General features: G+C 43.3%; 1 protein-coding gene across 4 annotated transcripts in view; it reads left to right on the top strand.

Annotated features, from left to right (window-relative positions):
* LCLAT1 (lysocardiolipin acyltransferase 1) overlaps positions 1-22,513 on the top strand; it is a 205,515-nt gene that overhangs the window by 117,866 nt on the left and 65,136 nt on the right. For 2 of the 4 annotated variants that reach the window (XM_034764739.1, XM_034764742.1), the window contains 2 exons: positions 629-775; positions 13,600-13,716. In XM_034764739.1, coding sequence (XP_034620630.1) covers positions 629-775; positions 13,600-13,716 — 264 coding nt within the window. The remainder of the gene's footprint in view (positions 1-628; positions 776-13,599; positions 13,717-22,513) is intronic. The other 2 variants (XM_034764741.1, XM_034764740.1) reach the window with 2 other exon arrangements.

The raw sequence follows: 22,513 nt of genomic DNA, 5'->3' as shown, positions 1-22,513 counted from the left end.
CTTGCATTGTGCCATCATAACCACTTACATTTATATAGTGCCTAGTATTCCAAAGCACTTTACAAACTGAAAGTGACATGCACTTTGCTGACCACTGAATAGCAATCACCTCTGGTTTAAGAATGTTATAGCAACTTTGCATAACAACTTCAGACAGAAAGCGAAGAATACAATATCCTATTGAATTTACAGTGGAAATATCGGTTGGCAGAACTTGATTACCAGAATTAGAAATTGTTTAGACACCAAGACTAGTGTTACTGTTGTGAATAGTGAATTGAGGTCTTTAATACCACGTCCGCAGCATAGTGTCCCCTAACTCTGTTCTGGGGCTTGGGTTTAATAAAGGGAAGAGTTTTACCGTATGGGTAATGAACACCACTTTCAGCAGCACCAAAGTGCTTCTTGACAGTCCACCCCGTCAAGCATGGACCCTATTTAGCATGTCGCAATATGATGCTGTTACAATACAAGATGGCTTTTCTTATGACATTCCATATAGTTTCAGGCAAAATTTTTCTTCAATAGTTGGGAAATAAGTTTAACCTCATTGGATGCAAGCAAATGAAAATCATACAATGATATGTTACTAAAAATATATATATATATATTGTTAAACTTATTCTAGGTTGGGCAATGCAGGTTGCTGCCTTTATTTTCATTCAGAGGAAATGGGAAGATGACAAGAACCACTTTGAAAATATGCTGGATTATTTCTGTGACATTCATGAACCACTGCAACTCCTCATCTTTCCTGAAGGAACTGATCTCACAGGTAAATTAATTGTTGGCTCCTCTTGGATGTAATTAGGTAGAAATTCATATGTATTAAGGAAATAGTTCCTTAGTTAATAGTAAAAAAGTAGCAAGCGACTATGGAGTCTCATGAACAGTAAGTGTTAATAGATACACTAGTATACCAGTGTGACAGGTTGGGTCACAGAAATCCCCTTGGGACTGCCACCTGATGTGCTGAGACTACCTCTAAGCCCGTTTTCCCTGGCAGCTCAGGACTTCAGTACGCTGCCTGGTTGTGCCAGACACGCTAGCCTATTACAAACACACACCCAGGTCTGAACCACGTCCCCCAAAAGCTGCAGGCTTAACTGAAAACATCTTAAGAAGTGTTCCTGTCTCCAACACCCAGATACCCAGTTCCCAATGGGATCCAAGCCGTAAATAAATCCGTTTTACTCTGTATAAAGCTTATACGGGGTAAACTCAAATTGTTCACCCTCTATAACACTGATAGATATGCACAGCTCTTTTCTCCCCCAGGTATTAATACTTGCTCTGGGTTTAATTAATAAGTAAAAAGTGATTTTATTAAATATAAAAAGAAGGATTTTCATAGATTCAAGATTCATAGACTCTAGGGCTGGAAGGGACCTCGAGAGGTCATCGAGTCCAGTCCCCTGCCTTCATGGCAGGACCAAATACTGTCTAGACCATTCCTGATAGACATTTATCTAACCTACTCTTAAATATCTCCAGAGATGGAGATTCCACAGCCTCCCTAGGCAATTTATTCCAGTGTTTAACCACTCTGACAGTTAGGAACTGTGGATTTAAGTGGCTCCAAGTAAAAACAGACAGAACGAAGTAAGTTACCAAGCAAAATAAAATAAAAACATGCAAATCTAAGGCTAATACAGTAGGAAATTAAATGCGGGTAAATCTCACTCTCAGTGATGTTCCAGTAAACTTCTTTTACAGACTAGACTTCCTCCTAGTCTGGGTCCAGCAGTCACTCACACTCCCATAGTTACTGTCCTTTGTTCCAGTGTCTTTCAGACATCTCTTTGGGGTGGAGAGGCTATCTTCTGAAGACAAAATGGAGGGGTTTCCCAGGGCCTTATATAGTCTTTCTTTTGTGGGTAGAATGTTCTCCTGTGCAGAATCACAGCTACAAGATGGAATCACATGGGCAAGTCATATGTCCATGCATGACTAGTTCTTTATAGGCCGACGCCATTGTTTACATGTGAGTTTGAACGTTCCCAGGAAAGCTCAGATGTGGATTGGCATCTCTCAAGGTCCATTGTCAGCTAAGTACTCCCAATTACTTGAATAACCCCTTCACACTATGTTGACCAAATCTGCCTTATGTGCTTCCTCCAGCAAACACTTTAAATATAAGCATTGAGCCAACGCTGATGGGGGGCGAGTTCTGTGGGCCCATGGTGACTGGGCACCAGGAATATTCCTGGTGCCCAGGCACTATGGGCCCAGCTCCAGCATTGTGTGAGGCCGGGTCTCTCCCTTGGCCCCGCCTTCCGCCCCAGGCGCCACCGCCCCACGCGTCCCCCAGGCCATTTAAAACAGACCGCAGCCCCCACTCACCACCGGCAGTGCAGCGGTGCTGAGCGGCTTCCTGCCTGCTCGCTCCACGTGGCTGCCGGCCATCCCTGCACCCCTGGGCAGGGTGGGTCTGTGTCCCGTCCCAAGCGCCACTGCGGCCAATGGGAAGCTGCAGGGGCAGTGCCTGGGGGTAGCAGCACATGGAGACTCCAGGCCCGCCCTGCCTAGGAATTCCAGGTAAGCGCGGCCCCCCCCCCTCCCCACCCGCTCCCAGAACCTGCACTCCCCCTTTGGCCACCAAACTCCCTCCCAGAGACTGCACCCCTCACCCCCTCCTGTACCCCACCCCTGGACCAAGCCCAGAGCCTACACCCAAACTCCCTCCCAGAGCCTGCACCCACAAACCCCTCTTGTACCCCCACCTCCTGCTGAAGCCCGGAGTCTGCACCCAGCACCCACACTCCATCCCAGGGCTTGCACCCCAGACCTCCTCCCCCCACCCAAACTCCCTCCCTATCTTACAGATGATAAATTGAGGCACATAGTGGATAAACTACTTTCCAAAAGTGGCAGAACCGGGAATAGGACTCTGGTCAGAATACCCAGGTCCTTATTCCTCTATTTATTATTTAACATTTATACTGTAGTAGCGCCTAAAGGCCTCAACCAGGCTGGGTCCCATCTTGCTAGGCATTGTGCAAACATAGAGAAACTGATCATTCCTACCCCTACGATTTTATAATCTAAAATACAAGATATAACAGATGGATGAGATAAACAAGGGTATAAGAGTAAGGGCAGAGGAGATGGACTAAAAAAAAGTAATAGGATGTGTGAAATTTGTAGAAAAAGTAATCTCAACTCACCCCCTGGTTATTTACTATAAGCATTAGAGATGAGGCATTCTAACCATTAGAGACACCCCCTCCCTTTATAGTTACCTATTTAGGCAGCCTAGGTCAAATGTATTTCTGCCTGTGTGAGTCACACTTTTAATACAATAAATGTTTTAAAATATACTCGGATAAAAATAACCGTGTACGCACTGAAAGACATCACAGAAGCAAACTAACTCTGACAGGAGACACCCGCAAGCCTCAAATAATGTCAGTGTATGTTTCTATCGGACAGTGAATGTATCCATGTAGAATTTGAGTATGCAGGCTCAAATGCAATGTGCATCTTTGTTTTTAGGGCATGTTTCTGTAGGATTTTCTTTATAGAGAAACTGAAACAATCATAAAGGCTTGGTCTACGATACCAACTTATGTAGGTATAGCTATGTGGCTCAGGGGTGTGGAAAACCCACACCCCTGAGCGATGTAGTTATACCGACCTAACCCGTGGTGTACACAGAGGTGTATCGATGGAAGGGCTTCTCCTGTCGATGTAGCTCCCACTTCTCGGGGAGGTGGAGTATCTATGCCAGTGGCTCTCAACCTTTTCAGACTACTGTACCTCTTTCAGGAGTCTGATTTGTCTTGCGTACTCCCTCACTTAAAAACTACTTGCTTACAAAATCAAACATAAAAATACAAAAGTGTCACAGCACACTATTTCTTACTTTCTGATTTGACCATATAATTATAAGATAAATCAATTGGAATAGAAATATTGTGCTTACATTTCAGTGTATAGTATATTGAGTAGTATAAACAAGTCCCTTGTCTAGCTGAAATTTTAGTTTGTACTGACTTCACCAGTGCTTTTTATGTAGTCTGTTGTAAAACTAGGCAAATATCTAAATGAGTTGATGTAACACCTGGAAGATTTCTGTGTACCCCTAGGGATACATATACCCCGGGTTGAGAACTACTGATCTACGCCAGTAGGAGAAGCCCGCCCATCGCTGTAGGTAACCTCTTCACTAAGTGCTACAGCAGGTCAGCTGCACTTCAAGTGTAGACCAGCCCACCGTCAGCTTTTGAGTCAAACTGCTGCATACTGTATGTTTAATTATGTTGTCAAACATTTACTAACTTCAGTGACAGTTGTAGGCAGGAGGCTCAGAAATACTCTGTTACTGTGTGAACTTGAAGATTTTATAATTAATTCATGTAATCTATTTTGGTATAGCTCATAACTTCCAGAACAGAATTTTCACTTAGAAACCAATACTGCGTATACTTTTTCAATGCTCTGTCATCTGAAGTTCTTATACCAACACTTTCAGACTGCGATTCTTAATACCTATTACATTGAGTCTTATGGATACTCCCTATTACATTTTAGCTTGGAAAAGAGGTCATTAAAATTCCATGGAATGTTTAGTCTGTTTTACTGGTGAACGGTGAAAGGCTCAAAAGAATGGGAACCATTTTGGCTATCTGATAGGTGAAAGGTAGCAGACAACCTCAGTTACATTGTACATTTTAGTATTTGAAATGTTTACATACCAGACATTCATTAAGTTCCAGTTTTGCTTTACTTTTGAAACTGCAGCTCATTGATTTCCATAAAAATAGATCATTCTGCTTATTGCTTCTCTCCTTCCTCTTAAATATTTACTGTATAACTTGAGCTTCCCGTATTTAATATCTAAACTACAATGCCAATCAATAGAAAGGAAATTTCATTAATAAGAACTACCAAGTTAATGTCACTTGCACGCCCTTCGTCTTGAGGGTTGCCTTGCGTGTCACTCTGGCTGCAGCAATGCTTGGGATGCACCTTCTTGTTCATGAAATTTTGACATTATTCTGAATGGAGGTAAGATTCCACACACTCTTTTTTTTTTTTTTTTTCCCCTTGTCTACCTCTAGGGCAGTTTGTTGGAAATGAACCAAGCAGAAGTCTGAGTCATATTCTCTTGATAAAACAAGCTTTATTATTAATAGAGGGGACAATCAAATTAATACAGAGAACTTTGCATAACATACCTCATCTGAATTCTTTGCAAAGCTCAGTGGGGTACATGCACCTGCTTAGTTGCAGTGAAAAAAGAAAATGCCTTACATTTCTAGAGACTATTGTCCACTCTTTCCCCTTTCATCAGGCAGCCTGAGCCACTCACTCTTTCTGTGTCTTAGGCCTTGTCTAACTGTGCAAATTGACAGATTTGGGTTAAACTAATGCAGTTTGCATGTGTAGACAAGGCCTTATACCCCTCTGCCAAGACCTATTGTCAAACCTCTACTCAGTGTTTTTATTTGATCTTGGAGGTGTTCTTTCCTTAGCCACCTTAATAAGGCAAGGTGATTGAATTTTGATTTGTGTGTCCATTTTTTCTTAGCTTAGGTGTTAGGTCATATTAACTCAGTCTATCTGTACACACATTGAATGTGAGTCTCTCATCTAAGTAGAATGTATTTGCCTCATAAGTTTCTCTTACCAATGTTGCCACTTGCTATGAAATACAAATTGACAGGTACGAAATTCTGTGTCCGGTGTGATAGATATGGCAATTTCCTGCAATATCCTGAACAAACCTTTTTGAAATAATTTTCATGTGTCTTAGGAGTTTGTTACATGAACATTTTCATTTTTAATATATTATTGTGGGATTTATGTTACATCTCTGGGGGAGGCACGACTAATGTAAACCCTGAGAAGTATTATAAGCTTCAGGGACTCTTTTATTCAGGGTTCTTGTTTTGTTTTTAATATGTTTTCCCTGAAATGCTTTCATCTGAGGAATAAATGTGCTTGCTTAGAAGGAGCTGTGTGGTAACTTAACTGTGGGCAATTATGCTGTTTATAGCTTCTGGAGAAAAGGCAAAGCAGGCCTGTTTACGCATCTGATTTGCTGGGGATCTCACAGTGTAGGCAGGAAACTTCTGCAACCTGGAAAATCCTCAGGAGGGAGAGAGACATGGGTCTCTGCCCAGCAGAGGGTGACAGCTGAGGAGCCAGGAGCCTAGAATGGGTGCCCTTGCTAGACAATAGTGGGGAAATGCAGCTGCAGTTGCCCTGAAATATGGTGGCAGCGTATGTGGCTCTGGAACAGTGTGAATTATATAAGTGCCAACAGTTGTGAAAGCAAGTATCCTAGAAGGAAAGAACACAGAGAAAAGTCTTGATAGTCTTTTGGGGGAAAGGAATAGCAGAAAAAGAGAGAGCAAATGAATTATGAACCGCTGAAGAAATATCAGCCGGTTTAGCTATGCAAAGAAAAGCAGCTCAAAACTGAGGAGCGGACAAAAACACAGCTAGTCAACTTCCTGTATTCTAACAACCAGAGGAGGAATGATGGTCCAGGTTTAAGGGAGAATGTGAGCCCACTGGCAGAGGGTCCTCAAGCAGGGAAGCTCTTGGAGCCAATTACCTGGAGGGAAGCAGGGAAGAGGCTGACAGAAGCAGACAAACTACATCACTGCAACAGGGAATTGTGGATCAACAGTTAGTGCAGGAGAGGTTACAGCTGGAGAAAGACAGTGTGAGTCTGAAAACTCAGCTGCTTGCAGAGCTAGAGCGACAGTGTCAGTTAAAGTGAGAAGAGGAGAACAGGAGAGCCAGTGCCAGCGCAAGGAGAGGGAGAAGAAGGATCATCAGTATCAGCTTGAGATGTAAAAAACTGCACCAGCAGGACTATAGTCTGATAGATGATGCCAGATCCTAGGAACCTTTCCCATGGGTGGCATAGACTCCAAATTACTTCCTTGCTTTAGGAAGGGGATTCACATGGATGTGTTTCTGAAGGCTTTTGAAATGCAGTGTGAATTGAATAAGATGGGGCAGGAGAAATGGTACGGTATCTAACTCCATTACTGTTAGAGACAAAAAGCCTTGTCCATTTTCACACTTACGGACAAAGAAGACTATAAAGATTATGAGCTCAAATTAGGAGTTAGGTAAGGGGTTTCAGCTCAAATTAGGGGTTAGGTAAAGAAATGGGGAACTGGTTGGGGGGAAGGGGTGTCACCAAACTCAAAGAGGCCTGCAAAGTAAGAGCTATTGAACAGTTCTATAAACTCTGCACCCCAGTGCTCCATTCTCCTCTCCCCGCTCCATGAAATCATGGTTAATAGACAAGAATCCTAGAGACATGAGCGAACCTGGGAAATGAGCTAACCAATATGCAGAGGGGCTGAGAGGAAAATCAAGGGAGATGGGGACAAAGCTGACTTTCCCAGAAGGGAGAGGGAGAACTTGCCAGAAGGGAGAATGGGCTAAACCAGACCTGGGGAGGAGGCAAACCCTAACGTGCCCAAAAAAGGAACCTGGGGAGTTGATATATTTTTATTGCCGCAAGTCTGACTTGCTGGGTAACACACATTGTAGGCAGGGAGTTGTGCAGCCTGGAAAAACCCATCATGAGGCAGAGACACATGGGTCTCCACCCAAGAGAGGTGATGGCTGAGGAGCCAGGAGCCTAGAGGGGGCGTCCTTGCTGGTCCATGGAGGGGGAATACAGGTGACAGCAGGTAGTACCATATGTTCTATCATTGTGCTGTCAAAGGCAACCTTTTTTTTCCTTCAGTCTTTGACTTATAAATTAATTTGTGTGCACTTTATTTAGTAATTTAAGGCACAGTTTGGCAGTCTGTTCTCCCTATTCAGCCCTCCAGAATATGCTAAATGTCCTCTCAGTACGGATGGGACATGAGGCCTGCTTCAAGCTCGCATCTTAATTACCAGGAGGGGCACCAAGATGAATAAAGGAGTAGGGGAGATGGGAAGACGGCAACATCAGTAACATGACCTATTTATTCAGTGATGACTGTTACACAGATCCTGGGTGGGAGGGAGGAAATTGAATGTCACAACTGTAACATTAGTACCTACTTTTGATCATTCAACTACAAATTAACTCCTAAAAATAGCTTTGGGCTATTTTCTTTACCATTTCATTTAAAATGGGTTCTTTTATTTTTTTTATTTTAATTTTTTTTAATGTAATTCCACAATAGAAGATTGTGGTGGTGATGGGGAGTCCTGAGAGGAGGCATGGTGAAACGAATACTGAAGTAACTGCAGTCCTTTCAGATTAACTTCTGATTGCTAAAGTTCCCAATTGATATTAAAAACATTTAAATAACATTAGTATAATTTCTAAAGTATACTCACTCCTAATCAGTGCTTTTCTCCCAAAGACGCATGAAAGAGAAATTCATATTGAAAGACATGGAAAAAATTGTGGTCTGCTCCCTTTAAGCCCATCGGGTTCAGTTTTCAAAAACATCTTAAGTGACTTAAATCATTTAAGGTATACTTGAAAACTATACCCATCACCAGTATGTGTCTGTACCCCCTATTTTTTTTTACATATCAGCAGGTATTGTAAACACACTAGTAGGTCTTGTCCCATAAATGTCAATATATAGAAACACTTTGCAAAAACTCTACTGGCAAGGTTGATATTGCATGTGGAGAGGTGGATCAGGTTGCCCGGCATTGCTATAGTAAGCAGCAGTAGGGTATCAAGTGTATATTTCTTCCTTTACATGTGCTATTATGCATCAGTAAAAACAATTATCCAAAATTAAATGTTCACAGTTTACATTGTTAATACTTAGAACTGTTTTGACGCCAAATGAAATAAAATGCTAAATGGCCACAAACAAAAAGATGGATTGCAAAGCCTTTTGAATTTCTTTCCAGAGAAAATATGGCAAACAGTAGGAGAGACTCTCATACAAATCTTATTTTTGTAAAACAGATTTTTTTACTCATGAGAATTGTTTCTTTTAGAAATGTTAAAATTATTTTTGTCATCCTCATTACCATATTCTCATGAGCAGTGCGAAATCCGAGTCTGAAATATTTCCATGCGCTTCAGACTTAATGTTTGTGTAGTTTCACGAGATTGATATTACCTTCTGCCAACGTTTTCCTTTCTTAACTTGACATTTTTCAGTATTGTTTTGGGTAAAATTCCTGTAGGACTCTATCTTGCGCCAAAGTTTTCAGAACAAAGTAGTCACTTAATTTTTTTTAATAGCATTATTTTCTTATGGCTGACTGAATGACATCTGACTCCCAATAAGCAAAATTCAAAATTTTTCCTCAGCAATTTATCAGATCACTGCATTTTTCTATCTTTCAATTCAAAATATTCAAATTAAAGGATGTCTGACAGTAAATCAGCCCCAGTTCCAACTTCTGTGGTGGTGTAAGCATATATAATTTGAAATTGACTTATTGAAAAACACAATGCTTAATTTCAAAAGAAATCCATTGGGTGGAATGGCAAATAGCGCGCTGTCCTTTTCTTTCTTTCTCTCTTTTTCACTTGTTGAGTCCTGGTATTCCAAGTGTCGGAGTCTGAGAATAACAGAGGTGTGATGCTTACAGTCTCCAGGATAACTTTTCTGTATATTAAGAGCATCACCTAGCCACCCTTCAAGAATGGCATGGAAACTCCCTCAATCTTCGTCACTTGCTAGTATAAATACTGTTCCCCAACAAACGTATGGAGGGTGCTCACTGAATGAATGGCTGTTGAATTTTATTACTTATTAATTATTTGTGTTACCATAGCACCTAGTCACCCTCCTTGTGGACCAGGGCATCCTTGTGCTAGGCACTGTACAAACAGAACAAAAAATGGTCACTGCCCCAAAGAGTTTATAATCTAATGATAAGACAAGAGACAAACCTGGATACAGACAGATGAGGGAGAACAAGGAAACAGACGATACTGGTCAGCCTGAAAGGCAATGGTATCAGTGCACCAATCGTTAATTAAGTTTTTTGTAGGCTTTTATAGCAAAGGAGAGTTTTAAAGGAGGGTTTTGAAGGAGGATAATGAGCTGGTATTGTGGATGTTCACAGGGAGCTCTTCCCAAGCGAGAGGGACTGCCAGGGAGAAAATACAGAGGTGCTTGGTTGAAAATGTAACGAGTGGGTGATGGAGGCCCCAGGTCTTATTTACTGCACACTATTCAAACCCTGCTCTGAAGATAGAATTAAGTTCCTTATGGGCTTTTCTGTGACATCTCACTAAAATATGAGTGCTTCGCAAACAGTAATGAATTTATTTTCACAACCCACTGTGAGATGAGATGGTATTTATCCCCATTTTACAGCCAGGGAATTGAGACATAAGGAGACTATGGTCAGAAGTGGCCACTAATACTGAGTGCCTAATCTGAGATGCGTAGGCCTGATTTTTCAGATTACGTAGCAGTATGTGATACTTAATAAATTCAGAGCTCAGCTCCCGTTGACTTCAGTTGTAGCTGAGTGCTCAGCCCCTGTGTCTTAAGTTGGGAACTCAGAAAAGAAAGAACATACAATTAATGACTGCCAGTGAAAAGTTTGGTTTAAGTGACTTGCCAGGTGTTACATAAGGACTCTGTGGCAGAGATAGAATCCAGTTCCCCTGGACAGCATTCAGCTGTCTTAACTATGAGACCACCCTTTCTCTTCCTGCATTTCCCTGCCTCATTTCTTACACACTTCCTAACTTCTGCAACAAATAAAGCAGGGATCCTAGAGACAGCAGTTTCCTTTAATACGCAAACATTACTCATTCCCAGAGCAAAGAGACTGAGGCAGAGGTCCAGTGGGAAAAGCAGTATGTGACCATGTAAATAAATAAATTAATTAACGGAGATGTCCTATCTCCTAGAACTGGAAGGGATCTTAAAAGGTCATCGAGTCCAGCCCCTGCCTTCACTAGCAGGACCAAGTATTGATTTTGCCCCAGATCCCTAAGCGCCCCCCTCAAGGATTGAACTCACAACCCTGGGATTAGTAGGCCAATGCTCAAACCACTGAGCTATCCCTCCCCCGTTTTTGTAATTTAAGACTGTATCATAAGGCATTTGCACCAGGGGGCAAATTAAGTTTGCACAGGCAACCGTAATTCTGGCATTTCCTAACTTTTGAGTGCTTGATTTGCAACCTTAATAATGTTCTTTTAACATAGCTCTTTTGGGATGTTATATATAGATATTGTCTGCTTATCATCCTTTTCATTGCCTGATCTTTTTCTAGTCTTCTAGTTTTCAAAATGCCAGGAACACAAATAATCAAACACCAGCTAGAACCCTCAGCAACAAGTTCTGTGTCTGCTTACAGCTCTCTGCTGTCATAATCACTCTGAATGCACTAAGCCAGGAACACTCTTGGGCATCTCCTCACATCTGCCTGCAGTTCCCCCTCTTATTTAGCAACATGGGAAGGATAGGATGGCTGCAACTTCTCCAACACCCATTCATGATTTCCATCCCACTTGGTGCAGAGACCCTCCCTAGATGAAAATTGTTTTTCTAGACCTCTGTCAAAAGTAGGGTATTAATGAAGTTAGCGGAACTGTTTTAAAACTCTTTAAGCATGGACCAGTTAGCCATTGTGGATAAGGGCCTCGGTGGAAGATTTTTTCAGCTATTTTAACGTTCCTCTGATTTCCTAGGTTTGGAAGCTTTTCTTTTAATGCAGTGTTTTTTAATGTATCTTTATGCATTGGCAAATTGGAAAAAAATATGTTTGGACTCTTTTGGTTGCATTAATTACTTGTTCCCTGGAAGTACTCCATAGTATGCCATAGTGGTTGCTGGGTTGTAGCTATTATTGTCTCCAAATTACGTGGTCAGTAAGCCTCTGCTCCACTGTTAATTTAAGGTCAACATCCATGAAAGATTGTATTCTGTATAGTATGTAGTGCATTTTTGCTTGTTAAGTTGAAAAATTATTTAGCACATTGCTATTGCATAGTATGTTCATTAACCAGTGGGAGGTTCTCTATGTAAAGTAACACACCTACCAGTGAGCAATAGAGAGAGCATGTGGTTTAGAATAAAAAGAGGCAGACTTGGCACAAAATAAGGCACTTCGCTTATAACACAATGATTAGGACTAATCTCTACACTCATGCCTTTTGCCTTTTGACAAATGAGTTAGGTGACAAAGCTTGACAAAATTAAAAGGAAAAGGAATGATCTGTACTTGATCAATTTTGCTAGCTTATTAAGCAACAATGGGCTTTCCATTAGCATTCTCAACTTTATTCTCTGTTAGTCATGGTTGATTCTAATAAGAACTCAGATTTCTACGTGCATTGGGCTTTGTATTGATCAGACACAGATCTTGTTCCACACCTCTAGTATCAGAGGGGTAGCCGTGTTAGTCTGGATTTATAAAAAGCGACAGAGTCCTGTGGCACCTTATAGACTAACAGACGTATTGGAGCAAACCCATGAATACCCATGCGTCTGACAAAGTGGGTATTCACCCACGAAAGCTTATGCTCCAATATGTCTGTTAGTCTATAAGGTGCCACAGGACTCTTTGTCGCGTTCCACACCTCTGTTACTGGACTGTCCCCTTTTGAACACCAAAGGTGTTGTTTAATAAATACATTTAAATAAATTGTTTTTCCTCATGTTGGCATGGGGCAATCATAGGTGTCTTTTGGCTTAGTGACCCTGAAGATGCAGTGACACCAACGGAATGCAGCAATCAAGGCCACTTTGGATGCATTCGTTTGAGCAGACAGTTTGAAGAATTCTCCCACACATGCTATAAAACAAATGGATTCATGTCCACTCGTCTACAGAGGTTTTCTTTTTTTGTCTGTTTTTAGTTTGCTGAGTGGGATGTGTAGTAATTATTCCTGAAGACTTGTGCAGTTACCTTGCATGCAGGAGGATTCTTGCTGCCAGACAGTGAAAATCTTTACTTCGCCAGGTTTTCACCAGAGCTGCTTTCAAGTGGCTTGTGAATACTGTGCTTACAATAGCAAGCCCATATTGCTGCAGAGGGGAATTGGTTGAAAATCTAATGTACTGTATATAAGTGCAACTCAAATTTATGATTAGACTAGTGACTAAAGCCTGTCAAGTTAAAAATGAATAAGCTGGCTGACAAAAGTATTGATCTAGTGCAGTTGACTAATTGCTGCTTGTCTACATTTAGAAAACATACCTTTTTTTTTTCCAGCTGGGAATAAGGTACTTATAACAATTCTGTTTGACACAAAACATTGATTTTTTTAAAGGTTTTCAATTCATAATATCAAAGCTTATGCTATTACAAACTGCTGTACCTTTTGAGTTAAAATGTCATTCCAGTTTCCGGCACTTTTGTAACTTGTACTTTGCAATAATCATTTTATGATGTCTTTTAATATATAGCTTTGGTAAATGTGAAAGACAGGTTAATTAAGAGTACACCAAAGAGTAAGAAGATTTTTTAAAATAATCATATAAGGCAAAAACCCTCACAAATTGCTGTATCTCATGGTATTATGAATCTAACCAAAAGCACCGTTAAGGTCTGCTGCCTTCAGAACAGTGCTACAGTGATATACTCTGTGTGCTGCTGTTGTATTGGGGGCTGTTATAATATTATGAAACTTTATAACCCCTACTAATATTCATGTTGTTCATGTTCTTTTTTTTTTTTAATCTTTAGCCAATACCAAAGCCCGCAGTAATGAATTTGCTGAAAAGAATGGACTTCGAAAATACAAATATGTCTTGCATCCACGAACTACTGGTTTCACTTTTGTAGTAGAACGTCTAAGGGAAGGTAACATTTCTTTTAGATATGTATTTTCTTTTCTCCTCTGCAGCTTCAAATAACTAATCTCAGGAAAGCCAGATAATTGACTTTAATAAACTAACTACTCCAAAACAGTATTAGAAATGCAATAGATACCCCATATGAGAAGACAACTTTCTTCTTTTCACCATGATTACGGTGTTTGCCATATAGATTAAGGCAGTCTTGTGTTTATAAGATATTAATATAATTTAGAACATCTACAATGAGACAAGAAACCACTCCCTTGCTCCGAAGTTTTTTTAATACTATAGGTTGGTTAATGATTCAGTGCAGGAAAATAACTTTGGAAATCCCTAGGGCTAGCCTTAATGTCTATACTTATACTTAATTTTGGGAGAGGATTATTATTAATATTTATTTGCATTACAGTAGCACCTTGGGGCCCCAGTCAGTGATCATGGCTCCCTTGAGCTAGACGCTGTACAAACATATAGCAAGACTGTCTCTTCTCCAAAGAGCTTATTATCAAACTATAAAATGGGACACCAAGTGATTACAATAAATAATCAAGGGGAGTATAAAACAACTGACTACTATGAACATCATAAGCAGTGGGACACAACACACCATTGTTGAAATTTTAGTAGGCATCTTAGGTTTTCTCATACAGTGCATGTGCTTTGTCAACTTGTGGTAGTATGTAGTTCACTGTTACGTACACAGTTCAAAGGTTTGATTTGCTTAAAACTTCCCACAATTAAGTCTTTCTTTGCTGTATTAATGCTACTATCTTTGGATTCTTTTTCAATTAAAGCAAGATTTTCAACTCGAAATCTAGTCAATTAAAAAAAAGGTTTAAAATAATTTCAGATTCTATACTTCTTCTGGAGTCACCTCCCTAATCCTTGTGGTTTTAAGTAATTTTCTTGTATTAAAAAATTGTTTTTCTCTCATATGGCTGTGTGAAAAACATGCACAAACAGGGCAACTGATTATAAAGGGAAAACACTAAAAGTGATTTTATACGAAGTTCTGTCAGATGTACAAAGTTGGAGAAAAAAACCTGAAAAAAACTAGTTTTTCTTCTTCTGTTTCAAATGCTGTAATTTTAAGTGTTACTTGTTTCTATAGGAGGCATATTTTCAGACAAATGAAATGTTAAATTGAAATGTCCCTCTAAGCTCGCTATTAACATTAAAGTATCTATGTATCTGTAGGTACGTCTACACAGCAGCTATACACATGCTAGCTCTGAGCTAAAATAAGCAGTGTGGCTGTGGCAGCACTAGGGATGGCTATGGGTAGCCAACCAGGTGCAATCCCATCTGAGAAGACTAGGTGTGTACTCAGATGGCTGGCCCAAGCTGCTGCCCTTCCTGCTGTGGCACACTGCTATTTTTAGCACACTGGCTAGATCAGAGCTAGTGTATGTATGTCTATCCAAACTGAGAATTATACCTCTGAGCTGCAGTGTAGATGGACTGTGGGGGAGCAAAAGGGGGTAGTGCCGCTCAACCATTAAGTAGTCTAGCCTAATACGTCCCATTATAAAACCTTTATTTTCAGTTGCATAGAGTTGAGAAGAAAATTAAGACCCCTAACATTAAGGTGCTATCCCTCTCTTCCCTGTTTCCACACGATTGTAATGGATAGCAGTTACAATAACCCCAGAAACTGACTTGCATCTTCATTATTGCTTGTGATTGCAGACTGAAGGATGGCATGTGGTTTTAAGTTGGGGAGGTGGTGATGGAAACTTAAACATCACGTTTGTCTTTGAAAATATTCTTGCACCTGTATGACAACCTTAATGCCCCATGGTTTCCCTGTGAATAAATTTTGGCTCATGGCAGTTTTCCATTCCTCAGGCTGAAATGCCTTCACTTCAAGCCTAAGTACATTATTTAGTTCCAAAATAGGTCAGTGAAGAGGGGGAGAAATGCCATGAGGTTTAATTGCCTTTTTAACTTTGAAAAAATAAATTTAATTTGGCAAGAACCCTGATTAATATGCATTGCAAGCTGTATTATGAATGAATTACCTGTTATGTTATAAAAATAGCTGTTTGTGACCCATAAAAGTACTTGGAGAAGAAGCTGAAATAATAACCTTCAGGAAAAAGTTACTCACATCTCTTTGCATGAGTTTTGGTCTTAATGTGAGGTTTTCCTGAGTTTTATAATAGGTGGCAGCTTACTGACGCTAATATTAGCACTTTCTGTGCACCCCTCAAATCATATGAATGCACTTCTTCTTCCAGCGTAGACTTAACTTTCAAACTCTCCTAGTTTCCCCATCTCTCTTCTATGTGGCCACAACTTACATCTGCTTTGCCTTATGTGCTCCCTATGTGAAACTGCTGCTAGTGTGGTTTCTGACTCCTTGCTGGGATTATGGGAACTAGGCAAATCCAACCTAACCTTCCCTAGCTGCACCAAAAATAGGCTGGCAAGTAGGATTATTCTGACAGGGCAGCTTCCGCTCTGAGCCTGAATGCATCACCTTCGTTGCATATCCCAGCTCTTTTATAGCTACTGGAAGTGACCCCGAGCTCAGTCTCAGACCCAGGCCCTCATACAACCTGAGGATTGCAGCTAATTTTTGTCCTGATCAAATTCCAATAGGAGGGAGACATCTTGTCATCCCAGTTCTAACAGGTTACATTACTGTTTTTCTCAAGCAGCATTAATTCCTTTCCTGTAAGCTTAAGTGTACCCTAGGCCTGGTCTACACTAGGAGGTTATGTCGAATTTAGCAGCATTAAATCGAATTAACCCTGCACCCGTCCACACAACGAAGCTATTTAGTTCGACATAGAGGTCTCTTAAATTCGATTTCTGTACTCCTCCCCAACGAGGGGAGTAGCGTTAAATTCGACATGGCCATGTCGAATTAGGGTAGGTGTGGATGGAAATCGATGCTAATAGCTCCGGGAACTATCCCACAGTGCACCACTCTGTTGATGCTCTGGAGAGCAGTCCGAGCTCGGATGCTCTGACCAGCCACACAGGAAAAGCCCCGGGAAAATTTGAATTCCTTTTCCTGTCTGGGCAGTTTGAATCTCATTTCCTGTTTGGACATCGTGGCGAGCTCAGCAGCACTGGCAACGATGCAGAGTTCTCCAGCAGAGGTGACCATGCAATCTCAGAATAGAAAGAGGGTCCCAGCATGGACTGATCGGGAAGTCTTGGATCTGATCGCTGTCTGGGGCGATGAGTCCGTGCTTTCGGAGCTGCGATCGAAAAGACGGAATGCAAAGATCTACGAGAAGATCTCAAAAGCCATGACAGAGAGAGGGTATAGCCGGGATGCAACGCAGTGCCGCATGAAAATCAAGGAGCTGAGACAAGCGTACCAGAAGACCAAAGAGTCAAACGGACGCTCTGGATCCCAGCCCCAGACATGCCATTTCTACGAGGCACTGCATTCCATTCTAGGTGCGGCCTCCACCACTACCCCACCACTGACCGTGGACTCTGAGGATGGGATATTGTCGACGGCCGCTTCCTCGGAGATGTTAGCAGACGGGGAAGATGAGGAAGGTGAGGAGGAGGAGGAGGCAGTCGACAGTGCTTACAACGCTGATTTCCCAGCCAGCCAGGATCTCTTCATCACCCTCACAGAGATCCCCTACCAGCCGTCCCCAGGCATTAACCCAGACCCTGAATCAGGGGAAGGATCAGTCGGTAAGTGTTTTAAACATGTAAACATTTATTTTGAACAGAACTGGAATATTAACAATGGGTTTTTCATGATTTGTTTGCCCTAAGCGCTTAACGTTTTAGTCCTTGGCAGTGCAACTATTGCAAAAGAATCTAACAATGTCTGGTTTATCATGATTAATTTGCCCTAGGCGCTCTACTTTTTAGTCCTTGCCAGTGTAGCTACTGGAAAAGAAGGTCTATATGTCCGGGGATAGAGCTGAAATCCTCATGGGACATCTCCACGAAGCTCTCCTGGAGGTAATTGGAAAGCCTTTGCATGAGGTTCCTGTGGAGAGCGGCCTTATTGTGTCCTCTGTGGTAGGAAACTTAGCCTGGCGAGGAAATCATCAAGTACTCTGGGATCGTTGCCTTGCAGAGCATGGCGTCATACGGCCCTGGTTTTTGCTGGCTTTTATGCAGCATGCGTTCTTTCTCGGTCTCAGAAATTCTCAGCAGAGTTATGTCGTTCATGGCGACCTGCTTAGAATTAGGGGAATGTTACTATTGGGACTGCTTGCCTGTTCCTTTACAGAACTGTCACCGGCGGTTTACAGCCACGCGGTGGAGGCGGGAGAGGGGCAGCATACAGGGATCTTTCCCGGGGACAGCCGCAAGGGGGTGGGACGGGGGCAGAGTTCATGCTTGCTGGATTGCCGGCACCAGGAACTGGCCAACGATAGGAGCATTGCTTTGAACGTGAAAGGAGGGCACTGCTATAATTTAAGTTTTAAGCGGCCAAAAGTCTACGGCTTACCATGTCAGCCTGCTACCCGAATTCCGCTGTCCTGCCCCGCTTGTCTGATCTCCACTGCAAGACCCCAGGCACTGAATGCGAAGGCCGAAGATTCGACCTTGTCCTGAGTGCGCATGTGATAGGTGCTGTGCATGGTCTTGTTCACAGAGAAAGACTATGTTCATTGTTCACAAAAAATTATCTTTGTGAGGAATTCACTCCCTTTCTCCCATCCCACAGCTGCGAATGTCTCCCGACCTACCCTGGCATCCCCCTCGCAGAGGCTGGCGCAGTTTAGGCGGAGAAAGAAAAGGACACAGGACGACATGTTCTCAGAACTTATGGGCTGCTCCCGAGCCGATGCTGCCCAGGAGACCCAGTGGAGGGAGAACATGTCGCAATACCAACGAGCACACAGCGAACGGGAGGAGAGGTGGTGGCAGGAAGACCAGCAGGTGACTCAAACGCTGCTTGGACTAATGAGGGAGCAAACGGACACGCTCCGGCGCCTTGTGGATGTTCTTCAGGACCGGAGGTAGGAGGACAGAGCCCCGCTGCAGTCTATCTCTAACCGCCCTCCCCCGCCACAAACTCCCATACACTCCTCACCCAAAGTCCCAAGAAGGAGGGGCGGCAGGGGCCGTGAAAACTGTCAATCCACCCCTGCAGACTGCTCAAGTACCAGAAGGCTCTCACTCCCAAAAATTTGATAAGCCCTTTCCTTCCCTCCTCACCCAAGCCCCTGTCCCAGTTTCATCCCCTAACTGTGTAGTTGCTAATAAAAGATACGTTTCTGTTAATTACTGTTTCCATCATGTTCTTTTAGGGGAGAGTGTGTTTGAAGGGGGGAAGGGGGTTGGTAATTGGAGAGGACAGTCACCTTTACCAGGGTACAGACATGGGGGCAGGTTCAGCAGAAGGTCACACACACATTGCAGTCACTAGGCACCCTGGTCAGTCTGAGAGGTGGTTTTCATGTTCGGGGGGGGGGGGCGGGCGGATAGAGATCTTATGCAGCGGTCCTTATCCTGGATCACAGAGCCACGCAGCAGGGGATCTGTAACTGTCCTCCCCCGCCTCAAAGTCAAATAGCCCCCACACACAGAGTCCCGAAAAGGAGGGGTGGCAGGCTCCGTTGAAACAACCAGTCCACCATTGCGGAACACTCTAGGAGCAGGAGCCTGTTATTCCTCGAGTTTAGAAGCATCCTTGCCATCACTACGCCCGCTCCCCACCACAGTCTGTGTCCCAGTTTCAACACTTTACCGCGAAATCCGTAATAAAGAAAATGGTGTTCATTAACAAAGTTCCATTTCTTTTATTTTTAAACGTGTGTTGGAAGGGAGGGGACGGGGTGAACGGGGTATGTAGCTGGAGAGGATAGTCAACAGTAAGTGGGTAAAGAAACGGGGGCAGGTTCAGCTTCTCTTTAAACAAGCTTAATAGTCACAGGTTACCCTGCTAACTGAGGAACCTAGCTTTCAAAGCCTCCCGGATGCACAGTGCGTCCCACTGGGCTCTTCTAATCGCATGGCTGTCTGGCTGGGCGTAATCAGCGGCCAGGCTATTCGCCTCAACCTCCCACCCCGCCATAAAGATCTCCCCCTTGCTCCCACAGAGATTGTGGAGCACACAGCAAGCTGCAATAACAATGGGGATATTGGTTTCGCTGAGATCAGAGCGAGTCAGTAAGCTTCTCCATCTCCCCTTGAGACATCCAAAAGCACACTCCACCACCATTCTGCACTTGCTCAGACAGTAGTTGAAGAGTTCTTTTTCAGTGTCCAGGGCACCTGTATAGGGCTTCATGAGCCAGGGCATTAGCAGGTAGGCTGGGTCCCCGAGGATCACTATAGGCCTCTCCACACCCCTCTTCTGGTCCGGGAAGTAAATACCTTCCTGCAGCCGTCTAAACAGACCAGAGTTCCTGAAAACACGAGCGTCATGAACCTTGCCCGGCCATCCTACGTTAATGTTTGTAAAACGTCCCCTATGGTCCACCAGGGCTTGCAGCACCATTGAAAAGTAGCCCTTTCGGTTAATGTACTGGCTGGCCTGGTGGTCCGGTCCCAGGATAGGGATGTGAGTTCCATCTATAGCCCCACCGCAGTTTGTGAATCCCATTGCGGCAAAGCCATCTATGATGACCTGGACATTTCCAAGGGTCACTACCTTTGACAGCAGTAGCTCAACAATTGCATTGGCTACTTGCATCACAGCAACCCCCAGGGTAGATTTGCCGACGCCAAAGTGATTCGCGACTGACCGGTAGCTGTCTGGCGTTGCAAGCTTCCAGAGGGCTATGGCCACTCGCTTCTGGACAGTCAGGGCTGCTCGCATCCGGGTGTCCTTGCGCTTCAGGGCAGGGGACAGCAACTCACAAAGTTCCAGGAAAGTTCCCTTCCGCATACGAAAGTTTCGCAGCCACTGTGATTCATCCCAGACCTGCAGCACTATGCGGTCCCACCAGTCCGTGCTTGTTTCCCGGGCCCAGAATCGCCGTTCCACAGCATCAGCATGACCCATTGCCACCATGATGTTCACGGCGCGGGGTCCCATGCTTTGTGAGAGTTCTGTGCCACTCTCAGACTTCATGTCCTCACCACGCTGCTGTAGCCTCCTCGCCCGATTTCTCAGCATCTGCCTCTAGAAAAGGTGGCTGATAAGGTGCGAGGTGCTGACAACGGCCATAACTGCAGCGATGGTTGCAGCGGGCTCCATGCTCACAGTGCTGTGGCGCCCGCGCTGTCACTCACCAGAAAAGTGCGCAAACTGATTGCCCGCCGGCGCTTTCAGGGAGGGAGGGCAGGAGTGACGGTTGGATGACGACAGTTACCCAAAACCACCCTCGACACATTTTTTTCCCCAGCAGGCATTGGGGGCTCGACCCAGAATTCCAATGGGCAGCGGAGACTGCAGGAACTGTGGGATAGCTGCCCACAGTGCACCGCTTCCAATGTCGACGCTTGCCCCGTTAGTGTGGACTCACAAAGTCGAATTACTGTCCTTAGTGTGGATGCACACGTTCAACTTTGTAATATCGATTCCACATATTTGATTTAAGTACAATCGAACTACTCTCGTAGTGTAGACATACCCCTAGAGTAAATATAGACAATTAGAGTGCATTAGATGCATAATTAGTGATATATCTGATAAAGTGGTGACTGCAATTCCTGCTGCTTTTGAAGCGTGAGGAGGACTTAAATTGAATTCTGAATTGATTCTTGGAGAAGTGTTTTCAGTTTTCTGCTTCTACTCTACAGTAATTGTAAGCAGAATGATATAGTACAACTTTAGTCATTATTTTTCTCTGCATCTTAAAAGAAAATGCAGTTGCAAAATTAGGAAAGTGAAGGAATGCTGAGAATATATGTTCTGTACATAGGTGCTGCCGCACCCCCTAGCTTGAAGTGATTTCCATCATGCACAGGGTTCACAGTTTGGTTCAATGGCTCTCAGCACCCCCACTATACAAATTGTTTCAGCACCACTGGTTCTGTATGCTGTTAGTTTTAATTTTACATAATATAGTAACTGTCAGATGAAGGCATGGGGGTTGAGTGAAGTGGCAGCAGAAAGCTGTATGAGAAATAAATAGTTGGAAAAGAGAAGCGTGGAGTACAACTAGACTATATGTACTTCTCATATTCAAATAAAGATACTTCTCACCTTCAAATAAAGAAAAATCATCTGTATCCTGATAGTAATAACTGTGTTCTTGGTGATGTCTGAGTCTCAGCAATAGCTAATGCAGCTTTGTTGCAGCCTGCACTAATCTTTGTTGATGAATAGCACTCAAGCTATCATCTTAACTTTTCTTCCCAACCGGCCATATCTGGGAATTGATTTTGCAAGATAGAGAGCTTTGGACCCCATCTAGCAAAGCACTTAAGCATATAGTTAAACTTAAGCATGTAAATAGTCCCATTGACTGTTCATGTGGTTAAAGCACATGCTTGAGCATTTCACTAGATGGGGGCCAGAGTGCTTAGTACTGTGAAGGATCCTTGTTGAGTGGACTAACCTCTGAAATACTGTCTGATATACTCAGAAAACATTGGCTTTCATTTGGTTTGCCATAGGCAGAAAGCTGTATCAAAAAGAAAAGGAACATGTGATTTTATTGTTTCTAAGTTAACTAGGGTTACCATATTTAAAAAATAAAAAAAGAGGACACTCCACAGGCCCTGGCCCCTCCCCTTTCCCGCCCCCGCCCCTTCCCCAAAGTCCCGGCCCTAACTCCCCCTCCTCCCTCCCAGCCACGCGAAAAGGGGTGCCCGAGCGCTACCAGCTTCACGGTTTGCCGGGCAGCCTCCAGACCCTGCGCCCCTGGCCGGCGCTTCCCCAGCACAGCTGGAGCCTGGGAGGGGAAGCGCCCAGC

The sequence above is a fragment of the Trachemys scripta genome, chromosome 3 (assembly GCF_013100865.1).
Source record: "Trachemys scripta elegans isolate TJP31775 chromosome 3, CAS_Tse_1.0, whole genome shotgun sequence".
Taxonomy (NCBI): Eukaryota; Metazoa; Chordata; order Testudines; family Emydidae; genus Trachemys; species Trachemys scripta.
Note: the sequence above shows the minus strand (reverse complement) of the source record. Positions and strands in the feature narration are given on the sequence as shown.